At 41.6% G+C, this 25,086-nt stretch overlaps 1 protein-coding gene across 2 annotated transcripts in view; it reads right to left on the reverse strand.

Annotated features, from left to right (window-relative positions):
• PRKAR1B (protein kinase cAMP-dependent type I regulatory subunit beta) overlaps window positions 1-25,086 on the reverse strand; it is a 94,330-nt gene that overhangs the window by 15,393 nt on the left and 53,851 nt on the right. For both annotated transcript variants that reach the window (XM_064726124.1, XM_064726123.1), the window contains exons 6-9: window positions 24,930-24,976; window positions 16,478-16,636; window positions 7,688-7,748; window positions 4,143-4,264 (exon numbers count right to left, since the gene is read on the reverse strand). In XM_064726124.1, the coding sequence (XP_064582194.1) occupies window positions 4,143-4,264; window positions 7,688-7,748; window positions 16,478-16,636; window positions 24,930-24,976 (389 nt within the window). The remainder of the gene's footprint in view (window positions 1-4,142; window positions 4,265-7,687; window positions 7,749-16,477; window positions 16,637-24,929; window positions 24,977-25,086) is intronic.

The following is a 25,086-nucleotide window of genomic DNA, read 5'->3' on the forward strand; positions in this document are numbered from 1 at the left end:
TTCAACTGGCATTTCATTTAAAGGGGCTTTTAACTCCACAAAGCTCACATGCCTTTGCATCCACCACTTTAAAATGCTGGCTAAAAATATTTGCGTTATCTGAAGTCAGATGAATAAATCCTCCCCACTGCTGGGTACACAGTGTGGCAGGGCACGACACAACTGCAAATTTATTTGTTAGAAACCGTACATCTGTTATGATTTACGCTTGCCAAAATATAATTCTTTATGGCAACAATTGTTTCATGGTGCTTAAAGTTTTTCACCTCTCTGCCAGGAATCTCATATGGGATAATTCCATGACCTTGGAATCCAGCAGATACATTCCACATCTGTCTGGTCTGGGAAAGCCCGAGTTTGTTGTGTGAAAACCATAGTGGGAAAGTAAGACATAGAAATATCTGAAAATACAGAAACTGCAGGGCTGCTTCTTTTATTTTGTTTTTTTATTTTTAATTACTATTTCAAGTGCAGTAAATCAATCTCACAGAAGTTGTTACTTTGCTTTTGTAAGCAGACATTAACTTCTGATCCTATCTTCACATTAAGGAATCTGGTATAAACATCACAATAATTCTATCTCTGGGAAAAAAACCCACAACCTTTAAATATTAGAACTAAATCTTTTTGAAGGCTGCTTGATATTTAAACAGAAAAGAACCCAAACTACTGGAAGCAAACATCTTCCTGGTGCCTGTGAAGATTTAGGATGGCAGAAAAACTGTAGCTGTCCTGGAATCTCAGGGTGTACACTTTTCTCATTAGATTTTTTAGCAAAAAATGAACCATAAACAGCTTTGTGAACAGTGAACTTAAAAAGCTCTGGTTTCCTGTGATTCTTCCCTGTTCACATTTTCTGTTATTATAATAATTTGGCTGAGCTCCTGCTGCAGCTTCTCTTTCCAAGAGGCACTGTAGCATTTCCATGCTCACAGCCTGCACCTCAAATAACCTGCACCCCAAATAAACTGTGCAACACTGGAGGTAGGAAGGTGGACAGAAAGCCATAACAAAAAGGTTATAGTAAGAAATGGAGAGAAAATGTGAATGTGTTGCTTGATAGAAGGGGGAGACTAACTCGACTTATCCACACTAACTAGGATGATATTCCTGGTTTAAAGCAGGAATTGCTGTTCTGATCGTCACTGGGGCTATCAGTCTCCCTTTCAAAAGGTTTCAGTGGTTTCTCTTCAGTCTGCAAATCCTGAAGGTGCCAATCCACTCACAGGCTGTGTCCTTGGGCAGGACCAATGTCCTTACAATATCCCACAGGGATGGCACAGAGCAAGGCAGCAGGGCAGGCTGACCAGAAATTAATGACTAATTCATGAAGTTCAACAATTTTAAATCCATATGTGAGTCCTAGGTGCTTCGAGAAGCTTTTATGGTAGGATTCACAAGATTCCACTTGGAACCAGTATCTGGGATGCACCAAAGCTTTATAAAGTGATAACTGGTTTGTCTAAGGCATGATATGAATGATCATGGTTATGATAAATCATAGAATGGTTTGGTTTGGAAGGGACCTTAAAGATCATTGTGTTCCACCTTCTGCCATGGGCAGGGACACCTTCCAGTAGTTCAGCTTGCTCCAAACCCCATCCAACCTGGCCTTGAACACCTCCAGGGATGGGCAGCCTCAGTTTCTCTGGGCAACCTGTGCCAGGGCCTCACCACCCTCACAGGGAAGAATTTCTTCCTGATATCTAATCTAAAGCTGCTCCTTTTCTTTTGAAGCCATTCCCCTGTCCTGTCACTCCAGGCTCTCACAAATATTCTCTCCATCTTTCCTGCAGGCTCCCTTCAGGTGCTGGAAGGGCACAGTTAGGTTACCCTGGAGCCTTCTCCTCTGCAGGCTGAGCAATCCCAATCCTCTCTGCCTGTCCTCCCAGGACAGGGGCTCCATCCCTCTGATCATCTCAGGGAGGGGACCCCAGAGCTGGACACAGAGAGCAGAGCAGAGCAGCAGCATCCCCTCCCCTGACTTTCTGCCACACTGCTTTTGAAGCAGCCCAGGACACAACTGGGGCTGCATGGAATGTAAAATGAGTAAATAAAAAAGGTAAATGAGTACCTTGTCCAAAAATCATGTGGCCAAGTTAGCTTTGTAGTACTGGACACGCTGTGCTCCAAAGGAGGCTGCATTTTAGTGATATATGAAATGGTTTTCTGCATACACAGCAGCCAAACAACTTGGCTGCATTTCTAGTGGTTTGGATTAGAAGACCACAAACATCAAAAAGCATATGAAAGAAGCTAATGGCTTTTCAACATATTGTGACAACAAGCCAGCCAAAACTACTTTCAAGCAGGTTGTAGAATAATGTGTTCCTGGTGACTTGCAGTAATTTTTCCTACAGAAAAGCTTAAAATCAAAGATGTGAACTCCTGTAAAAATCACGTTTAAAATGCGAAGCTTAAACTCTGTGTGAACAGGCTGCAGCACAAGAAATAGTTGAAATTGGATGTTCATTCTTTAAAGTAAAAAATATAGGCAATTTCCAAAGTAAGAAACTAAGTCAGATTTGCAGTGGAAGGGTGAGCTGAGCAGGTACTTTCTACAGAATGCAGTGTTAATGCTTTTCTACCCATTCAAGACTTAACAGCTGTTTCAGCAAGAGAGGGAAAATAAAGGCTCTTGGTAACTCTTAAGCAAGCTGCCAATTTTCCACATGGGATTCAATGGCTAAGAAAATTAAATTTTCCTAGTCTCCTGCTGCTGCAAGGAATAACAGCACATTCAGAAAGACTAGGAGCAATAAAAACTCCATATTTCTGAAAAACTTCTGTTTCCTAAATTTTTCTCCTATACTAAACATCTTCTTAATGAAAAAAGATTCCCTATTTAATATCTAGTGTCATTTATTCTAACATTGTTGTTTTGAAGGGACACTGCTTGTCACTTATTTAAAGTTCCTGAATTGTCTCCCTGTATGATAGACAGATGCAGTTACTTGCACTGACAATTTTGTGAGCATTGTAGAAAAACTATGTTCATAAATAAAATACATATTCCCAACACTCAAGAGGAAGGAAGGATGGAATTTTAAATGTCAGATATTGATTATGAACCAAATTCTGGCTGCTTTGTATAGATGCACCTATTCAAAAATCCACAGATAAAGAGCAAGCAAAGCAAAGCCTGGGCTGCATTCTGTGTGCATACAGCTGGATCCCAAGGCTGCACCATGACCAGCTTCTGATCCTTCTGACCTACCTTCTCCCACTCTGAGGGGTTCCAGTTCCCTCCCAATTCCTGTGCCACCAGTGGAACTCACTGCTGGTCATGTAACACCTGCCAGGTGTGTGCACTGGAGCTGTCACCACAGCCATATGTTGGTTATTTGCTTGGTTTACTTTATTATGTTGGCTATTTCTGCTCTGTATATTTGCACAGGAACACTCACAATCCATAGACAATCACATCCTAAATGCTCTCCTGTTATTCAGTCTGAGTGCCTCTAATTCCTCTTTATAGCTTTTTGTATCACAGTGCCTTGGTGCTTGTGTGAGATACCAGGGATCCAAATATTTATGTCAGAGAGGGGGGAAACCCCGCCAGCATCTGTTTGCAGAAGTGAGATGGTGGAACTGAAGTGTCAGATAATCTCCCAAAAAGATGTCAGCATTTCCAGCTGCCTGACAGATCTGTCTGCCTGTGTCAGAGTAAACAAAAAGATGGCTCAGTCATTAGGAATGAGTTTAGGGCAAAACAAAGAACAAATTATCCTTTTTCTGATCAGGTCTCCTGCTCCAGTTTTCAGATGTCCATTTGTGATATTCCCTGTAAGCCCCTTTGGGAACAACGATCAATGCACTCTGTGGCTGACCAGCCCAGCTGAAGTATCAGAAATTTGGAATTAGAAAAGTCTCCCACAGTAAACAACCCTTCAAACAGTAAAGGCACCACACACATCTCAAAATTATTCTGCATTTTCGGTTTACTGGAAAAAAGATTGTCCCACTTAAGACAATTCCATGGAACTGGTCTCTGAATTCATTTGAATTTTGAGTAGGTCTCCTGGTTTAAACTGAGTTAGATTTATGCTGAAGTAAGAGATTGAACTGAACCCAAATGTCTTTAATACAAAGCCTTGATCTTTACCAGGAAATGACAGAGCTTATCAGGTTGCCAATCTTACCTCTGTAATAATGAAGAAGTCATCACCAGGCTCTCCCTGCACAACAATTTTTTCTCCATCTTCAAACTGGACAGGTTCCAGTGCATCAGCCACTGTCAGCCTCTCCCATTTGTCCAGGGACTCTAAAATATTGAAGATCATAAAGCTATATTATAAAAACACTCCAACTTTGGCTGAAGATTCATATCTAAACTGACAGCTCTGCCGTGCCTGGTTCTGTTATAAAAGAAACATTTCTTTCATCCAGGCACTTTGCACGAACCTGCAGTTGGGAAACATGAATGTATTTATTCATTGTGTCTTAGCCATCAGTAATCACCCAGATAGCAATCTGAAGAGTTGGACAGGGGAAGTTGGCTCTGGTTCCTCACTGCTGAGATCTGATCCGGGCTGTCCTGGCACTGCCAGGGCCTGGAGCAGCTGAGGAGGTGCCTGGAGATATGGGAGCACCCCAGATGCCCTCACCAGGTGTCAGGACAAGTCCTGCAGTGTTTTCATTGAGCTGCTCCCATTTCTGGGGTGGGTGATGCAGTGTCCATCTCAAGGATGGCTGAGACCACCACAGCCAATGGCCAGACCCTGGTGGCACCAGCAGCAGGAGGCCAGAGGCATCCAGGTTTATGGATTTTGAAATGGCACCTCTTCTTCATTTGCCAGCATGATGACCTGCAAAGCCTTTTCCTTTTCATCCCCCCCTCTTAAAGGAGAAATGTTATAAAACTTTAAAAAATTCTGTAATTAAAAACGATGGGTCTGGTTTAGGGTTAACAGAGCAAAAGCAGACTGTGATAGGGGTCCTCACCACCCACCTGCACCTGCCCCAGATCCCCAACATGAAAGGGACAGCCTGCACATCCAAATCTTAAATCCAGGGCTGCTCAGGGTCCCTGTGCCCTCCCCTGCCTTGGCTGAGGGATGGATTCCACCTGTCCTGCCCTCAGGGAGGAGGTGCCACCTGGGTCTCTCTCCAACACACATTTGCATGAGAATTCAAGAGAGTGAGTTGTACTTGAACTTTTGTACTTTGATCAGATTTGACTGAAAAATTACAGGTTTAAGAGTTATTAAAAGCAACAGATAATACGATGATTTAACCTTCACTGCCTCAAAAAGCTGGGCTGAAATTCATGTCCCAGAGCTCTGCTGATTCCTACTTACTATGAATTATTGAACTAATGTATGTCAAGATACAGTTTCTGACACCAGGATTAGATGTGTGCCATTCCATCAGACTCTGGTTTCCCAATTTTTTTTCAAAATATTGCTTAGAAGGATTGTGTGAGGGTGAAAGGAAGTTCCTTAAAGTTAAAATGACTTTTGGCTGAGCTCAAAAGTACACCCTGAGCCTGGTAACAAAACCAGACCAAAGTGCTCAAAGCACCAAAGGTAATTTGGGGTTGACTGACACAGCTTCATGTTTTTATGCCACTTTCTTGTTGCTGCTTGGGAAATTAATTGTTTCTAACATTTTCCCCACCTAAAGCACTTTCCTGGTGTGTTTGTGACCTTTGCTGCAGAAGAACTAACGTCAAAGACCAAGCCCATATTGTCAATGCACCATTCAAAAACTGCTCTGTTTGATTAAAAATAAGCATAAAACTCTTTCATACAGACTAGAGAAGACTTTTTCTTTTCTTTTTTTTTTTTTAAGAACTCAGTAATTAACAAAAAAGAAAAGAAAGAGCCTCTTGAAACTTCTTCTTCAGTTGGCTTTATGAAAAATTCAGAGCTAATTCTAGCTCCAGTCACGAAGTGTCTCTCTTTTGTCTAAGGGAACTGTACCACTACCAATACATTGGTTAATAAATCTTGCAAACAGATCATTATATAGAATATTCTACAAGTTTTAGCTGCAGAGTTGAAGTATCAGATAAATTAGACCACATCAATGCCTAAATTGTACATATCAATTCATGACTTTATATTTAATTAAACTCCAGAAGAAAAATTTAAAAATATCATTTCTTTCATAAGCAACTATTGATAATCTAAAAAAATCCTTAGATTAAAAAAAAAAAAAAAGTGACTCTTGCAATTATACAGCTAATTCCAGACACTGGACAGACCTTGGAAAAAAGAAACATAAGAAGCAGGTAGAGGTTTCTCCACCAGGAAATCACTGAGTTCTGACCACAGCAAGGGATAAAGTGAAGTTGACTTTTCAGTGCTGTTTTGAGATTTCTAAAATATCTTTCTGCTTTGCAGGTGTCATCCACTTTTTAGACATGTCAAAGAGATCCTTACACATTTCACCTAAATTTCCATGTTCCTGCAATGATGTGTTATTTTGTTCACTGCTTTTCTGTACTTAAAAAAAGTTCAAATCTTAAAGTTCTTCCTCTTTTTTTGAACCAAGATTCAAAAGCCACACTACAAATTAGGCTCTAATTACAATGCAAACCACAATGAAGGAATGTGTTTAAGGAAGCACATCTCTGAATAACCTTTCTACTCTGAAATTGTTTTGAGATGTCTCATTGTTGTAATTGCTCCTCATTAGTGCAGGTGCACAGATTCTTTTTTTCTTTAAATACTCATCGTAATTTGGTATAATTTGTGCTCTTAATTTAGGAAGATTTAAATTAAGCATAAAAGAAGGATTTTAAATTATGAAAATTTCATTAATAAGCAAGAACATACTTGGCCTCACTTTAAGCATACAAATATAATTGAAAATCTCATGGATAGCAGCTCTCAGAAGTTCAAGTATACTCTCACTGAGACACTCTCATATTTCAGGTACCTCAGCTTGAATGGTAGGTGAATGTCATAAACAAAAAAAAACCAGAAAAATTTTAAGCAGAAATAGAAATACTTCAATTATATAGCAAATAAATCCTGAGCTGTTTTTTTCCAAACAGCCCCAGCAAAAACATGATGTTTCTCCTACAGAATCAACAACTCATTGTACTGTCTAACACTGTCCTCCTTATTAGAGGCTTTTGTTCTCCTAATGGTGATTGATTGGTCAGGCATTATGGGTTTGTTGTTTTTCCTACTGAAGGCCATCAAGAACATGTCCAAATTTCGTGGCTATCACATTAATCAAAGGGAAACAAAATCCAAGGACAAGAAGCTAAACAGATGTTTTAAGAATGTGAGACAGGGGCTGTAAAATGCACAGAAAAAAAAAGATCAGTCCAGTTTGATTTGTAATGTTGGTTTGTTTCATGCACACAAACACTGTATTCTTGCAGGAAAAAGCTTCTCACCTGTTCCCTGGTAGGATGTAACTGGACTTTATGACAAATTCATATCTCTGCACTGCTTTCTGCTCTATCCACATGATCTTTACTCAGCAGCAGCTACTGAAAGTACCAGTGTGTGCCTGCTCCACCTTTAGTGCTGCAAACACAGGGGCAGTGCACAGGAAAGAACGACAAAAACAAAAAGGGCCCTTCACACTTTCACTCCTTCAGAAACAGCACAGTGTGAGACCTTCTGCCTGAGCACTGCTCCTTTCACCGTGCCCTCAAAGATCAAAACTCATCCTGCCAACGTGAACAACAGAGAAACCAACAGCCAAGTTCCAAAGGGCAACTGACCCAAAATGGAGACCTTGCTCAGGAACTCTTCGTACATCTTCCGCTTCCTCAGAGTGCTGCCCTGTTATTACAGGAGAGAGAAAAAGGAGGCAGAACATTACACAAAAGTATTTTTGTGATTTCTTCCTACAGCTGCTCCTTTTTTGTTTCCCCCCTCCCTTTCCAAATCTTAAGCATAGCCAGTGTAAACAGCCTCAGGCAAACGTTTCCCCATAAAATGTCTGGGCAAGTTGCATTGCTGATAAGCAAAGACAGAAGGACTCAAATTCAATCCTGCTGTAATTTCACTGACTTCACTGGTGTTACTGGACACTGCAGATGAATTGTATCCATTTACAGACATTCTTTTTAAAGCCTGAACTTCATCAATTAACTGTTTAGCTAATTCAACACATATATAGTTGCCAATGAGGGTCTTTGTAATTACAAAGTAGGATAAAACTTAAAATATGCCCCTTGTAGAGCCCATCCTTTTAGCTTAAAAACTCTTTATTGCCAAATGTTTATCTGTAAACCGGATTAGTGTTGCATCTACTGTACAACCTGTACAGTGTTGTATCTATTGTTATGCTGAGCAATCCATTCATATTATTATTTTAACAAGATTTAAGCATTTGGGAGCAGACAATCCATCAATGTATGTGCAGCCACCAGCACAGTCATTCCCATTCTACCAAGATTTTGTTGTGTGATAAATTTCTAAGACACCTTCTCCTTACATGGTGTTTGATCAGCAAGACAGAAACCACAAGCAGCTGCTCCAGCATGCTTTTTTGAAGGTGATTCATGTTGGAATAATTATGATGAAATTTCACCAATACAAAAACAAAAATAATGAATGGACCCTTATTTCCTTTTGCAGTGATATGAAAGTCTTGTAAAGAAATTCTTCCCAGGTACCAAAGAGGAACTCCAGGGCCTGCCTTGTCCAGTGCAGTTGGTTCCACACTGGTGCCACCCCAAATTCCTCCTGCCTGAGCAGATTTCCTGGGGATGTCAAAGGCTGCCTGGTGCCTCCTACTCAAATCTACAAGGCACAACACAAGGATGATACATTGATCCTCTCAAGAAAAGGAAAACAAAGATGCCATTTATTCACAGACTGGGCAGAGAGAATGGAAGCAAATGTCACAGTCTGCCATAGAAAAAGTCACTTCTCTATTCCTCCTCCTCCAAGTGACCACATGTGGGTGCTGGGAATAGAGAAGGGGAAAGGAGAAGAAACACTTTGCTCTCTGGTGTGAAAGCATCCAGAAGTGGTTTGGGTATGAAAATGGGATTAGGTGATGTATCCAAGAATTAAATATCATCCTTCTTCCTACAAGTGCTGTGCAGGTGGGGCTGCAACAACCCCCAGAGCATCACGAATCCTTCCAGCAGCATCCCCAAAGCACCGCGAATCCTTCCAGCAGCATCAACGGGCTTTGGCTCCAACTAGGAGCTGTCAGGTGCTCTCCTCTGGGGACAGCTCCCATTTGTGCCCCTGTCCTGAGGTAGCCCTGCCCCCAAAGAGCCCCAGCAGGAGCTGCCCAGGTGGATCAGCAGCAGCAGCAGCTCCCGAGGCTCCCCTGCGCAGCCCGGCTGTAACTCGGGGCTGGTGCTGACAGTTGTGCTCAGCGATAGCATCGCTCACCCTGCTCTGACCCCTCTGTCTGACTGACTTGGTGCTCAACCTCGGGGGGCCCCGGCAGCATTTGAAGTGCCAGAAAGAAAAAAAAAAGTGGAGAACTTCAAACACAGGAGGCTCTGCGAGCCACGCCAGCTTCTGACAGCTCGCTGGGAGACAAAGAATGGAAAACTGGACACTGTGCAGTTGTTGCTTTCCTCCCTGCAATCGAGTGGAAATGAGAGCAGCAAAATTGACAGCTGTGGAAAACCAGATTGGTGGTTTAGTTTGATGGGCTGGGACACCCAGGGACAGATGTGGAAAATGCTTTTTAAATGACTTGCGGACACAGATGAATTTTAAGAAGCAGTAATCAGCAGCCATAAGTGATGCCTGACCACGGCTTTGAGTATTTAGAGATACAGGCAAGGAAGGTGGGAATTGCAGCCATCCCACCTGGCTCAGCAAGAAAGAGCCCACCACTTCCTACAGGAACACAGGTGTGCTATGCCTTGGCTAAACTAAGCCAGGGCAGCAGTATGGAATCCACAGTGAAGACAGTGCAAGAGCAAAACTGAAGTGGAAATAGTTAATTAAATGTGCTGTTACAATTTTTTGCATTGCCACATTATCTAGAACCCCTCTTAATGAATAGCTACACTGCCTTAAATATCCCCTGTCAGAAAGATCCCACAGGGCTGAGGGAGAACATGGGAAGTGCTAGTAATGGGGCTTGGGGCTGCTGTTTGCCAGCACATGCACTGAACCCCAAGGTGACCCAGCTCCTGGCTCATCCTGCAGGATGGCTCCATCCATCCCTCCCTCCCTCCCTCTCAGAGACAAACAGTAGCCCCTGGGGTGGTACAGCTTCACCTCAGGGTGCCCAGGCAGGCACAGGAGCTTCCTCTGCTTTTTCAGACATCTGAGGCTGGATCCAGGTTGGCACAACCAAATCCCAAATTCAGTTCCAGGTAGGAGAAGCCTGGCTCACCCTTATGCACTTTGTCTTTATTTGAGTGTGTTTTCCTGCTGCAGCTCTCACAAGCAGAGTGAGGGGAAGGATTTGGAGAGATCAGTACTGTAGTGCAAGCTGAAAACAACCCAGCAGTGGAATTACAGCCAACCAACCATGTGTTTATTTCCTTTGGTATTAACCATCTTTTCTCCCATGAAACACAGGGAGAACACAGAATCACAGGATCATAGAACGGCTTGGGTTGGAAGGGATCTTAAAGATCATCTTCAGTTCCTTCCAACCTATTTTGGCCAGCCTGATATTTCTCTCTCACCACCTTCCAGGCATAGCATCACCTCTGACTTCTGATGTCCTTTTTACACTTTTCTTTAGTTGCTTTACCCAAATTGCTGAGGCCAGGGCTATGAACAGCATCACAATCTCCTCTCCTACCCTTCAGGTGCCCTCTGCAGAGGTGCCAACCTGTGCATTCCCTGGCACATGTGCTGGGTCTGTCCTCATGCAATATTTTCATGGCGCTCCCAGAAGCAGCAGCAATTAAGACAGTACCAACATTTACAGACTATGAGATGCTGAAAGTTCACCAGAACAGGAAAATAACAAAAAGGGACATGGAGATGTTAGAAATGGTACTAGAAAATAATAGTATGAGCATCGAATTGGAAAATATAACTAATTTTAAAAAATCCAAAACAGAGATGTTTGACATAGAGAAGACCTGCAAGTTGTAAAGCTGAAAGAGATTCACAGACAGGAGGTGAGACCTGCATCAGACTGCAACAAGAACACAGCCAAGGCTATTTTGGTCTGCACAGGCAAAGATATCATCCAGGAATGAAGTTTAGAGGCTCCATCTCCGTGGCTCAGATGTGACGGCGCCTGGTGTGCCACATTCTGTCTCGGTACCTCTCCTCCAGAAATGTGCTCCCAAATCCAACAGAGCTTGAAGAAATGCTGAAACACTCAGGAAGAGCTGATAAGGAAGGAGCAAAACAAATCCAGCCTGTATTTGTTGGCTGAGCACTGGGATCATAGGTATGTCATCCTCATAGCTAGCATGCACTGTGGCAGGGGCTTTAAGTAGACAGTGATAATTATCTACAGATATGTGACAGAAAGAGAGGGCAATTCAGTACAGCACAACTTGACATAACTCAAAGTAATGGGAGAAAATCAAGAAAATCTAATTTAAGATCAATATCAAAAAAGTTTTCCAATGAAGGAATTATTCTCTCGCAGAAAAGTTTCCCAAGGGAAGCAGGAGGAATCTTACAGCTAAAGCCAGATAAAAACAATAGTAAATGTACATGAATAATTCTGCACTGGCAAGGTTCTTGATGGCATGTTTTAAAAAGTCTTTATTAATTCTGCTTTTTTCTATCCTATTAATAACTTATTTCAATAGTTGCTGCTTCTCCCTCTCCCCCTTCTCCTTTGTTCACTTTCTCCCTGGCTCTGAGCTGTCAGGCACAAGCTCATCTCCTCAAAGGCAGTGGCTCCCATTAACTACAAAGCCTTGTTAATATTCTAAGCTGCAGTGCTCCTCCCTGAGACAGTCCCAAGGAGAAACAAGATCACTCTCATTCCTCAAATCCACACAGAAAAGGCCTCAAAGCCATTTTTAGGACCATTTAATGTTGCAAACCCTAGGCTTAGCTTAAGCAACACACAGGCTGAGGGAAATGAATGGCCCAGAGACTGTAACAGGTCCTTGAGTTCCTATTCCACATCTGTTTCATCTCATTTCCAACTGCCCTTTCCCTGTTTTATTCCAGTTTTTCTTCTCATTCCTTCAGTCCAATCTTTCTTTGTCCCTCCAGCACTCTTTGTGTCTTGTTTCCAATTCATTTTTTTCAGGTGGAGCTGATTGAGTCCTTCCTGGAAATCCCCACCTTCGGTAAGAAGCCAAACAAATGTCTACTGAGAGGCAAAGCACGACTCAAGTTTCAAAGAGAGAGTTATCCTGGCAGGAGGTGCCAGAATGGACTTCAGGACTGCACAGCCCCATTTAATCCCTGGTTAAGCCGTTCCTGAATGATGCTTTGGGTGTCCATTCCCACTAATGAAAGAAAGAGCGAGCCCCTGTGCATTCTGGCCATGGACACCAAGCAGCCCACACGGTCCTGGTGCTCTGTGCCACAGATGTCAGGTGGATTGCAGCCCTTGGAGTTGCTTTATGCTTTGGCCACCACACAACCTACATTTTATGGCAACCCAAAATCCTCCTGACTTTATTTTATCTCAGCTGAAAAAAAACCCCCGCTTGTTAAAGAATTTATTCTTGGGTTCAAAGCTGTAAAAACACAGTAGAAGAAACCCAAATTGCATGAATAAAATGAAGTATAACAAATCCTTGATTTGTCACAACTTACAAACCAATGTTATAACTCACTTTCTGTGAGCAGTTTGCCAAATAGGCCAAAGGTATTGAATCCCACACAGCTCCACTCTCAGAGCCAGGTACCTTGGACCATGGAAACTAGAGAGTAGTTAAATTATCCTGGATCAAGTCCTCCTCAAGAAGAAATTGCAAGAAATTAATACTTCAGATTTTCTCAGTCTGGGAACTGAATTGTCTAGGGGATCAATCTGATGTTGGGATAGAGACATTTGCTTCTCTGGTATTTGTGGTATTTGCTATATTTAGAATACAAATATTGTACTACCCTGGGATGTTCCCCATTCCGTGATGCTCTCGAATCCAAATTGCAAAGAAGAGGGCAGCAACTGAATTCCATGAGAAGCCTATGGCAGGAAAAAAATCATCTGCTCTCTCCCAGAAGAATGTAAGTAAATAAATGTTGAATATATCCCCAAGTGTGTGTGTCTGTGCCCGTGTGCACACACACAGAGAACATATACATAAAAGAATTTGCAGCAGAGTGAAAGGTATGTAGCCCAGCAGAGATGATTCTATGAAATAAGAGGAACACACAGATGGACAGATAATTTGTGAGTGCACCACAGAGGGAACGTGTTGAAGTAGGTTTTCTGTACCCCACCTAATACAATGAATTTCATGGTGTAATACTTTGTCAAGGATTGCAGTTTCACCGCACATTCTGACAAAAAGACCCATCCCAACATTTACAATCATCACAGCTGCTAAAACAAACTTGAATGTGACCTTGAAGCCATCAGGGTACCTAAGCTGAGACAATGAAATATAAAGAAATGTATCTGTTTCGACAAACTTCCTCTGGGACAGGCTAAGTAATAAATGGATGACAAGTGTAACAAAAAGCCAGCAGGAACCTTCTGCATCAGGCTTTGTCCATCCATAAAAAGGAAACCCCAAACTGCAAACCTCCTGAGATACATTTTATTCATATCATAAACCAGTCAGGATCAATGAGACACGTAAGTGGGGAAAATGGCACTAAGCAGAAATAAAACCAAGAAATTATTAAATGCAAAGCAAAGGACCAAAATAGAGCCTGCAAGGAGAAAGGAGGTGGAGAGTCAAGTGTCTCATGACAGGATAAAATCTTTTTGGCAAGTGTGGATCTGAAGGCATGATTTGCAAATAAATATTTACAACTTGAATAAAATTTCAACACTTGACTGAGAAAACACGGGGCTGGTCATGGCAGGGAAGGAATGCAGACAAGAGAAATAACTATCTGGGGCTATGGAGGGGCTTTATCTGACTACAGCAAAAATCTTTGGCAGAAAAAGGTCATTTATTCCTTGGACAAAAGGATTTGCAAACAGAAAATAAGAAAAGAGAAACCCACTTGCTCCCATATTTTGAAACCATCTTAAATTATACATTTTCAAAAGGTACCCTAAGAATTACTCCACCTTATTTAAAGACAGAAGTATTTATACATTCAAAATACCCAGTTAGAGGCTAAATGGGAGGAAACCATGTATTTGGGAGTTGAGAGGCAGCCACTACAACACTTGAACTGAGCACAGCAAAAGCAGCCCCATAATGGTGGAGTCAGCTCCAGGTATGAGATGCAGCCACTGAAACATGATGTAATTAATTCTTAGGCTTGAGGAAATGTGCAGAGAGCCACTGCAACCTGCCCTCACATGACTGCTCAAAGACAGGTGTCTCATTTCACCTACAGCAACAAAGTTATCACCCTGCACCTACAAATAAATGGGAAAGTGACAGGATTCATTCAGTGTGGATGGGAAAATTGCATTCACCATGGGCTGCATTTAAAATTGGACATTTTCTACACCTGCAGCAAATAATTTACCAAGAAATGTTTCCCATCTCAGCACTAATAATGCTGTCTGGGTATCTAACACAGTGCAACAGAACATCAATTTTTAGTGGCCTCAACTGTGAAAAAAACACAAGAAGCAAGAGAGGGAGTGAAATATATCCATGTTAATCAAAAGGGCTCATTGACTGCAGAAACTGAGCTTGCTAGGTAAGGTGCAGCAGGCACTGGTCCAGAGAACATGTAAATTAATTGGAAAAGCACTTAGCACTACTAGAATCAAACAGAAGTACAACCATAATATTCAGCTTGTATGTATGACCAAACCAGCATTAAAAACACAGTCTTTCCCACTTGGGACTTTAAATCCTTTTAGCAGAGTCCTGTCTCTGCATCAAATATTCATCTCCTGAAGTGTGCTATCAGGTGATAATGGACACATGACCAACCTTGACAGCTCATAGGGCTGGGTGGTTTTAGGTACCTCTGGTTCCATCAACACCAGCACTGAAATCACCTCCAGGCTGCAAAGCCTGTGAACCTGTCCCTTCAATTCCTTACACAAACTCACAGGCAGCTGCAGAAAGCTTTGCTTAAAGAGCCAAGGAATATGAGCCTTGTCCTGACATTTATTTCCCTCCTACATTCCTTTACTTTTGAATTGTGGATTCTTCCTTGTAGCTTGCAGGTTCATCACACCAGTTACCCCAAAACCCCTCCACTGCATCCTTGCAGGACACGGAACAGATAAGCTGGGTGTGCCTCTCACATCTCTTTAGAAATTCTCCTGCTCTGAGTTTTAGAAGTACCTCTGCCTTCTTGCCTGCACTGGGAACCTTTCAAAACTATTCATCCTGCTTACCCACAAGAGAGAGGACAAAACACTTTTCATAATTATTCCTCAATTTTTCTTGGGGCCATCAGGCAGAATATTTTGGGGTAGAATAAATTTCCATCAGCTGTACTCTCCTACATGCCAGTGTGATGTTTGTTTATGTGACACTGAACTCAGCCCATGAAATAGGGAGTGAAAAGCAGCAGTGCTCATGCAGACACCCAACAGCCATCACACAGGGTAAACAAAGATCGCTTTTACCCTGCTGCTTAAGAATTAATCATTTAAGGGTAAAATCTACTCAGTTCCTTTGCTGGCTTTTCTGTTTTCTGTAACACCCACTGGAAATACAGATGATCTCAAAATTGTTAGTCTGAGAGCACAGTGTCACTTCCTTCAGATCAGAATGGAACAATGCAGCTTTGAAAGGCAAGTTCTATTGAGAAATAAGCTTTACACAGAGTAATGTCTGTTAATTATCAAAAAGAAAGGAATATTTTACAGACAAGGAAGATATGCACATGGACATTGGAAACAAACTCATAAAAGAGTTATGACTTTGCTGAAGTTAATTATCTGTCAAAGTTTCCATTATAAACTCACCACAGAAGAACCAACAGCAAATCCATAAGCTAGCACACGCCCCAGGTGCCACAAAGGTCTGCAGAGCTTTGCTGCAGGGATGAGGGAGTTTGAAAGGAGCAGAGCAATGAATCATTAGCAGCTACAACCCCATGGTATGTGTGGCTGGGTGCTGGCTAACAAAGATGGAGGGCACAGTCCAAACAAGCCTTTTTATTATTTTAGTGGAGCTGGATTTACTTTCTATCACCTGCCTTGAGGAATGTAATACAAGATCAGACAAAGACTTCACAGGCAAGGGGTGCTGCTGAGAGATATTTCCAGGCTGACGATAAGGAGAGGATTTGCATAGCTTTGGTGGGTAACAGAGGCCTCCTGAGGTTTTCATTCACAGAACAGTTATGCATAATGTTTCTCAATTGCATTTCTGACTCAGCTCCTTTCTGCTGAATCCTGTCCCCTTTTCTTTCAGCTCCCTTCATTCAGCTACTCGGTGATTTCGCCATGTCCGCTGCCTTTCACGTGGAAGCACCAGAGCACTCTGAGCACAGAGCTGCAAAAGAAAGCACAAAATGCCCACTCCACAAGGAAGCCCTCCCCATGAGCTCACCATCAGGATGCGTCTGTAGCTGTCTCTGTCGATGCCCCAGAGCTTCAGGTCTGTCTTGGCCTTGACGGTGGCAGCGCGGGGCGTTCCGTAGATGAGCGCCAGCTCCCCGAAGCTGCCTCCTTCCCCAATGCTGGTCACCCACTCCCCGTTGACATAAACCTACCACAGCACAAGACAGAAGAATCAAAAGCAGAGCTGGAGTTCTCCTCCTCACTGCCTAAAAGGCTGTTAGCAATTTCCTTTTTAATTGTCAATGTTGGGGACACACAAGGAAAACAAGAGCACGACGCTTCCGACAGTTGGTCCCCAAAGAGGGGAACAACCTGCTCTGTGGACAGAATTTCAAGTTGTCTTGCTTCAGTACAATGACTTTATTTACTCTCTGGGTTTTCAGCTCCCATGGTTAGCTGGCATCATGTTTTCCCCCTTGTGTTCAAGGCTCAGGCAGTCAGCAAGCAGAACTGTCACAACTTTGGCTTTTTATTAACACTGTCAGACTTGAAAGGAAGGAGGTTTGTTGATATGTGTAATGAGGATTACTGAAATGTGCCATGGCCATGAAATGAAAAACAGTCAAAACAAGGAAATATCTTTTGAAAAGGAACTTTTTTTCTTTTCTTCCCTAAGCCTAGTGCCTCCAAAACCCATTTAAATGTAACTATACAGATGTCCCTTAGTGAATATGACTAAGGGCTTTGGACTTGAGAAGCTCCAAGCAGAATGACCCTTTAACATCAGCTCTAGAGAATTCAGGAAGCAGAATTTGACCCACATCCTATTTAGGTACTATATCCTCTTGGAACATGGTATGGATTGATACCACTATTGCTATATTTGTCCTGGATGATGTTTAATTTAAGAATTCCTGCACTTGAGTGCTATGTGACATCTTCCCTGGAGGAAGGGGACTCATGCAGGTGTTTTCTGTGGGCAGCTTTTTCCTCACTATTTATTCATGAACAATGCTGCTCAAGAGCCAAAAGAGTGCATGCAAAGGCTGCTGTGGGCTGTGCATTCTGCAGCTTGCTATAAACTACACAAAAACCTTTCAACTCTGTCACTGTGCCTGTGAGTTTGGAGGGGAGGGCAGGAAAGGCTGGGTGCATTTACTTAAATATACCCCAACCTGTTATAGATCAGTAACAGGCAGAAACCAACCAGCATTCATTTAATTTGCTTGGAAGTTCTGTGAAGAAAAATAATATGTAAAAAAGAGGCAGGTATTCTCATCTTAAGCAGAAAAGCATTGCAGAGGCAAAGATCATAACCTGATATCAATTAGTGAGTAATAAACCAGCAGTTTTTAAAAAAATGAATGAATTAGAGGTGTGGAAATCAACCAGTATTCATTTCATTTGCTTGGAAGTTCTGTGAAGAAAAATAATGTGAAAAAAAAGGCAGATATTCTCATCTTAAGCAGAAAAGTTTTACAGAGGCAAAGACCATAACCTGACACCAATTAGTGAGTAATAAACTAGCAGTTTTTAAAAAATGCATGAATTAGAGCTGTGCTCAAGCTGGGCATGAGAAAAGATGGTGACCAAAATAAATGAACTGGGGTCAAAACTCAACAACCTGTCAGTATTAATTTTAATTCCATCTTCGTTTCATGATGAAAAGACATAATACAAAATACAGCTGGAATCAATCCCAATTTATCTTCACAATATTCAATTAAGATTTGCTCCAGCTCCCACTGAGGCCAGTGAAATGCTGGTTCAGTGGGAGATGGATGGGGCCACGAAGCAGTTCAGCTGATCAAGAGACCTCTTGGGCATCAGCTGAAAAGGAGCAGCTGAACTCCAGGCAATGTGGTGGCTCCTGGTGCTCCTGGAACATCAAGGGGCTTAAAAATAAAGGGTAAAAATAATCCCAAACAGGCAGGTGGTTGCAGACTGCCAAGAAAAAGCTGAAGCCACAAAAGCTAAAGCTTCATTTCATCACCATGACAGGATGAATGTCACCCAGGAGAATATCACACAAGAGAACAGCAACAGCCTTCCCTTTCAAACTTTCACACTCGCCGCAGAAAGAAAATCTCACAGAACATCGAATCTACTTTTGATTCTCCCCATGATGAAAAAATGAAAGCAAAAAAAGAAGTTTTAAAAAAGTCAGGCAAACCCAAGCAGTTTCCTGGTGAAATGAGAGGGTAATTCTGTGGTTTCTTTCTTTTTTTTGTGAGACAAGCAGGAGAAATGGATGAATAAAATGAGGATTCTGAAAGGCTTGTAACATAGTGAGAATGTATGAGCATTTCTAAACTCTATTGGTTCATTGCAAAATTTGCCCAGATGCATATTTGACTGTAGGGACACCCTCCTTCTGTGGGAATTTCACTGGATGGGGTCACTGGGTTTGCCACATTACAGTAATCCATGTGTTCTCAGTAAAAAGTCTCAGGGATGGTGGGGAAAATCTAAATTCCAATGGGTTTTGGATCACATCCTGAGTGCCAACTGACATGGTACCCTTGACTCTTTTTCAGCACACCAAAAATACATGTGTATGTGTAGAGTACATGCTCTTCTGAACAACACAGATTTTGTTGCTGCAGAAGGGTCTGAATTATAAGCAGGAAAATAAACTTATTCCAACACATATTTTTTAAGCAACATGGTGACATTTCTTGCTAAAGCAGTGTGCAGGATGTGACTGCAGCCCAGAGAGGGAAATTATGGTAAAACTCAAGACTGAGCAAGTGAAGGATGGACATTAAATGTTGCACAGTTGTTATTTAGAGAGGCTGCTACTGAACTGCTCTAAAACTCCTTTAATTTTGCTGTCCTGCTTGACAAGACTGTACAAAACACGTTTGACATCTCGCCTTAAACACTTCATGCAAATGGTCATTCCTCCACCCTGAGGGTGTCAGGTTTAAAGTGCTCTGAGGTGAAACCAAATCACCGATCTGACAGTCATTGGGCCCAGCACTCACTGCCCCAATAAAATGTCATTTCGAATATCAGTCTCTGAACAAGAAAACAGTTTGAGGATAAGTTGTTTTCTAGAAGCAAAACCATTGGACTTCATTCTCTGCAAAGGCCTAAGTCAACACTCAACTTCTGTGTTTGTGACGGAGTTAAAGTGCATTGATGGCACACTACAAAGCCATCCTGCCCTTTAACAGAGTTCAGCTGCTCTATAAATCCCTTTAAAATAGATTTTTTTAAAAGGAGTGGAAAGGAAAGAAGTTCTGTTTGTAAGGTGTGGGAAGCAGAGCTATTTTAGGCTCAGAACAGCTTATGAAAGTCGATTTTATATGGCAGCAGCTCAGATGATCTCCCTATTTATCCTAAAAAAATGCTGGGCTGAGGTTTTGGCTGAGCCAGTTTTAGGCATTTGTGAACTCTCACCAAAGTGGTGAGTGCATAAATGAATTATTCCTAATTGTCACTTGACCTGCCAGTCACAGATCCATAACAGCTGGAACATTCTTTCATGCAGCTGAAGAGAAAAAGTGGAAGTGCAGATGCCCAAATATGACCAAGCCATCAGGGACCATCTACTTTTCACAGAGCAAAAGCACTTTATTTCTATACTATATTTCTACTTTTTTCTATTGATTTCCATCATCTAATATGAACACCGCAGTTTCTGGGGGCTTGAGAATCACATAATTTGGTTCATTTCTTTATATTTTTAGGAGGCAAATGGGCTGTGATATCCCTGGGCACCAGCTGTGGGAGAATTTGCAGAGTCATACAACGTTCAGTGCCACAGGAATTAATCTGGGCCTCCCTCACCTTCATGTTCTTTCTCTGGAGATGCAGAAAGGAACCTTGCCATGAGCATTTTACCTTGCAGGCAGGATAGGAACATCTATCTCTGAGCTTCACTGGAGTGAATTTATATTTCCTTTAATTCTGTATTGCTGATTTCAAGTTAACTTCTAGCATTTTTTAATTTCTTTTTTTTTTGTGCTGCCACTTTGTGATCTGTGTGGACAATCTAATTTGTTCCAGGCATGGTAATTCTTGTCTTAAATCCTCTCCCTTGTATCTGTTTGTAATAATTTGTGCTTTGTGTCTTGTCAAGCCTCACTATTTGTCCTCTAAAAATGAAGATGGGTTTTATTTATTCTTGGAAAAATGAACAAGCCTTAGACATGAAGGGTATTTTTATGTGGGTAGATTTCTCAAAGACAGTGTTTTATTTCTAAGTTTGAATTTGAACACATGAACTTGGAGAGTGCCTTAAGAATCCTTAAAATTTCAAGTTGAAAAACTCCAAACATTAAAATGTTCTGCTTCAAATTTCAAAAGGCAACCTTCCAATATTAGAAAAATCATTGATGATGAAAGAATTTAAACTAGAGGCAATCTATGGAATCTAACCATTAAATATAGCTAGTTTTAAAATCCAACAGTATTCTCACATAAAACACTGTGTAATTTTCATCTTTGTATACACAAATTAGACAGTTTGTATATACAAATAATGGGTCCAGGAAGATTTGATCTACAATCAAGAAATAATTTTATCTATTGTCCACAATATTCATGTATAGCTTCGCATAGAGATTTATACAGTAAATACAGAAATTAAAGAACAAAACACTGAAAAGTTTTTTCATTTTGATTTTCACCAATAGTACAGCTTGACTGCTGTTGTCTTACAAGAAGAAAACCTGAGAATGCCTGTAGAAAAAGTTGCTGTGACATTAAATAGAATAGGAAGTTGCTGAGTCTAAAAAAAAAATACATCTGTTCGAAAAGGGCAGCCTATGGTTCTTTTTAAAGTAAAAAAATGTGAGGTTGTGAGATTAAAATAACAAACAGGAAGTCACTTTATACTTAGAAATATGGATTAGAGATTTTTGCAAGTCATATTTTAGCAGGTACTTTCAACATCTTTACTGGAAACTATAATTTAAGTTCTGCCAGCTCCTTTTTGGCACTCGTTCCCACTTGTCTGAGCAGGAAAGCTTCCAGCAGACAAGTGACCTCTAAGACTTCAAAGTTTGTGCCACCATCTGCCTCGTACCCATCTGCAGGGACAGTCAGGAGATGAAATTCTCCTCAACCCTGATGTGCTAAGGAGGAAAACTGTGAAAATGCAATAATGCAGCTTTGGTGAAAGTGTACCTGGTTTGTAGGATACAGTAGAAGAGAGGAAAACCCAATGTTTTCCAAGCCGACCTCTTCCTCATTATAAAATCTTCTTTTACCTATGAAAATTTGTGCCCTTCCCTTGGCCCACAGAAGAAAATGTACAGATATTTTGTTCTGTGACAACAGGGCTTGTTTATACTCTAAGAAAATGAAAGAGTTGAGAATGAAGTGCTATTCTATTAAAAAAATATTTTATGATGCTTCTAATTTGACTCAGATTATTTTGTAAGGGAAAATTTTAGAAAGTTCTTGCTTAGTCTGTGGGGTGCCTGTGCCAAAACTCGAACAAAAATTACTTTTACATGCTGCAGCTTTTTAAACTCAAAACACCACACATTGATTTTGTTATTCTCACTTTGTTGGTGGTGTCTGTTTGGTTTTGGTTGCTTGGTTGATAGATTTTATTGGGGTTTTTTTTCCGTTTTGTCATGACTTTCTTCCACGGGTAGGGATTTAATGATGACACTTGGCAACCTCCTTTATATCTGTGCATGGAAAACCAGGGTGCCTATCAAACACAATGATTCCAGAGTATATTTCTCCTTGAATCCACCATTCCTGCCACTCCCAAGCAGATCAGGGAATGGCAGCAGAGACCCTGGCCAGGGGTTAAACCTCTGTGCACGTGCCAGCACCAGCTGAACCAGGCAGAAAATGGCTCGAGGCTCCGAGTCCCAGGGTCAATTGTCTCCACTCCAAGTCACTTTTCTTTCTTGGAGAAGCATGGAAGCACGCCAAAAAAGTCTCTGGCAAGGCTTAAATGAACAGCAGCTCTCTTACTCGTGGCCTGGGGTTTCCTCAGACAGCAAGGATTCCTGCAGTTCTGCCCAGGAAGTGGCAGAACTCTTCTGGGGAGCACCAGTACAGGGTGATGGTGCCTGCCCAGGGGCTCTGGGAGATGCTGCCCTACACAGGAGCAGCTCATCCTGCCCTGCTGCCCTGGAACAGACTTTGCTCTCAGGGGGAAGCTGGGATCACCTTCCTGCAGCTTCCCCATTGAAACTGGGATCCCCTCCCTGCAGCTTCCCTGTTGAACCTGGGATTGATAGTAAAAGGTTTTAAAATCATAAAATTCGGGGAATTAGAAAGAAGCTAGGCTTAGTGGGGTCCTGGATAAATGTTAAAAATAGACTCTGAAAATGTTAGGCTTTGTGTTTGTCAGATCATGTGAAATTGCACCTGCGTTAAGCAGTATATGATCAATGATATGATTGTAAGCCGTGATGATTGTTTAGTAATTAAATATAATTATTGTTTAATGGTAGGAAGAATCATGAGAAACTATGTTAGAAGTTTAAGGGGGGGTCACGAGGAGCCCATGCTTGAATGAAGTTTATGTATACAATAGAACAATATAAGTTTAATAATTAACATGAAAGTTCTATAACGATAGAATATAAAAACATGTTCATCCTGAACCCTTGTTGGAGTCAGATTTGGGGTTGTACCCCTGACACCCAGAGCTCTTCAATAAAAGCACCTGCATATAATCATCCTGTGATTATGTGTTTCTGAATGCTGACAGGACCACCTTCTGCAGCTTCCCAGGTAATGCAGGGAACTTCCAGCCTGTGCCTCCTGCCCTGCACAGCACCTTGCACTGGAATCCCGGGGGTGTTTTGGCTGAAGTTTTAGGAGAAGCTTAGGAAGGAGAAAGAACCAAGCTGAGCAGATGGGGAGCAGTGGAAAGGTGCATCAGGAGGCTCCTTGGGGAGGGCTGAGGCGGGGCAGCGTGAGAGATGGTCACAGAAGAGTTTGGTACAGATGGTCAGGGGCTGCACTGGTCACTGGACAAGCACAGTCCAAATTACATATTTAGGTCTTTTTAGGAAGTATTTGTCCCACAGGTGGTGTCTGTACCTGTCTCTGGTAAGTATCAGGATGACATTGTGGTGGATATGTCCATTGTAATCTGTCCTAGCAGCTATAGGGGAGTAGGGAATGACGATGCTTATGAAATCAAAGTTACAATCTACTCAGTGAAACCCTTCCTTGTCACTGCTCTTTAAGAGCAATATGTGCATATAGAACATTAACTCTTTTGCAATTAATTGCAAGGCTTTTGCAAACTGTTATCTGATGCCATTCAGCCCCCCACTATCCCTGAGCTGAACACTGAAGCAAGCTTTCCTAAAGGTGTTGAGAGAGGACAAATGATTTTTAGAGAGGATTAATCAATAACTCCAGCATGAGCATTTGCGTGTTTGCGGGTCTGGTTCAAAGCCAGTGAACTCATTTAGCTCCCTATCGGTCCCAAGGCAATTATTTTAAAACTAAATTTTAACACTGTTCTATAAATATTGCCCTTTTATTTTCTGGCCCCGTGGATGTGGCAGTGTTTGCTGTTGAGAGGGCTGTCTGATAGGAACAGTGAGTCAGACGGATTTCCTGAGGAGCAACTTCCAGAGGCAGAGGCAGCTTGTGAGGTTTCTCAATTCCCAACAATACCAATTAGATGGTCTCCTGACACAAACAGAGTGCTAAAAGAAAATAACTTTCACTAAAATAACTCCGTGCCTCCTGCCTGGATTTAAAATAAATCACCTTCTTCTTTAAATATGCCAAACCAAACTCATGTGGGCATTGGAAGAGTAAAGTTGCTAATGAGAAAGTCTGTCCTACCCAGCTACTGTGGAGACATGCTTGCAGCAAAACTGCAAAAGGGTGAGTTTCATACAGGAGAGAAATGATAGGAGGTGAATAATTTATGATTTGGAAGGCAGGTTCAGAAAGAAGCTTCTTTTCAAAGACTTGCTGATTAAACCACTGCATACTCCTGTAAACATTTTGTGGTCTAACAGATCACTTTACACTTATAATAATCCTTGCTTTATTAATATGCTGCATTGTTCTTATATTTGGACGTAATTTTAAAAGCAAATTAAGGTTTCTAAGATGAAACTCACTGCCTGAGGCTGTATCTCAATTTCTGGAAAAAAAAACAAAACAAAAACAAACAACACATGAGCTAAGCTAACTGATTAAAGAAAATATTTTCATTATGTACCCTCAGGTGCATTCCAGCATGGTGGCCTGCTCTGCCAAACACTGCACACCTCCAGGTGTGGTTAGGGCTCTGCAGATAATGTCATTTGCTTGGTTTTGATTTCCTGCTTGGAATGGACAAATAAGCTAGGATGTAACACATGCCAAATTTAAAACTATGAACAAATAACTTAACACAACAAAAGCAAAGTAATGAAACCCATCCTGTGAAATCTAGTTCAAGAAGAAAGGAGACAGACCCACAGCACGTGGCTGGCTCAAGCCCTCTGCCAAAGCACACAATTTTATTCTGCAGCTTCAAAATAAATATTATACTGCAAGAGCATACTTACATCCACCTCGCCTTGGTCAATCACATAGAAGTTGTCTCCCTCATCACCTGGAAGCAAAATACAAAAGGTGATTGTTTCCTGAAGGACTGCCAAGCTATTCAATAACTTCCTGTCCCTGCATTTAATCCTGTACATATTTGCACAGGTTTGTACACCA

This window comes from Zonotrichia leucophrys, chromosome 14 (genome assembly GCF_028769735.1).
Source record: "Zonotrichia leucophrys gambelii isolate GWCS_2022_RI chromosome 14, RI_Zleu_2.0, whole genome shotgun sequence".
In the NCBI taxonomy this organism is placed as follows: Eukaryota; Metazoa; Chordata; class Aves; order Passeriformes; family Passerellidae; genus Zonotrichia; species Zonotrichia leucophrys.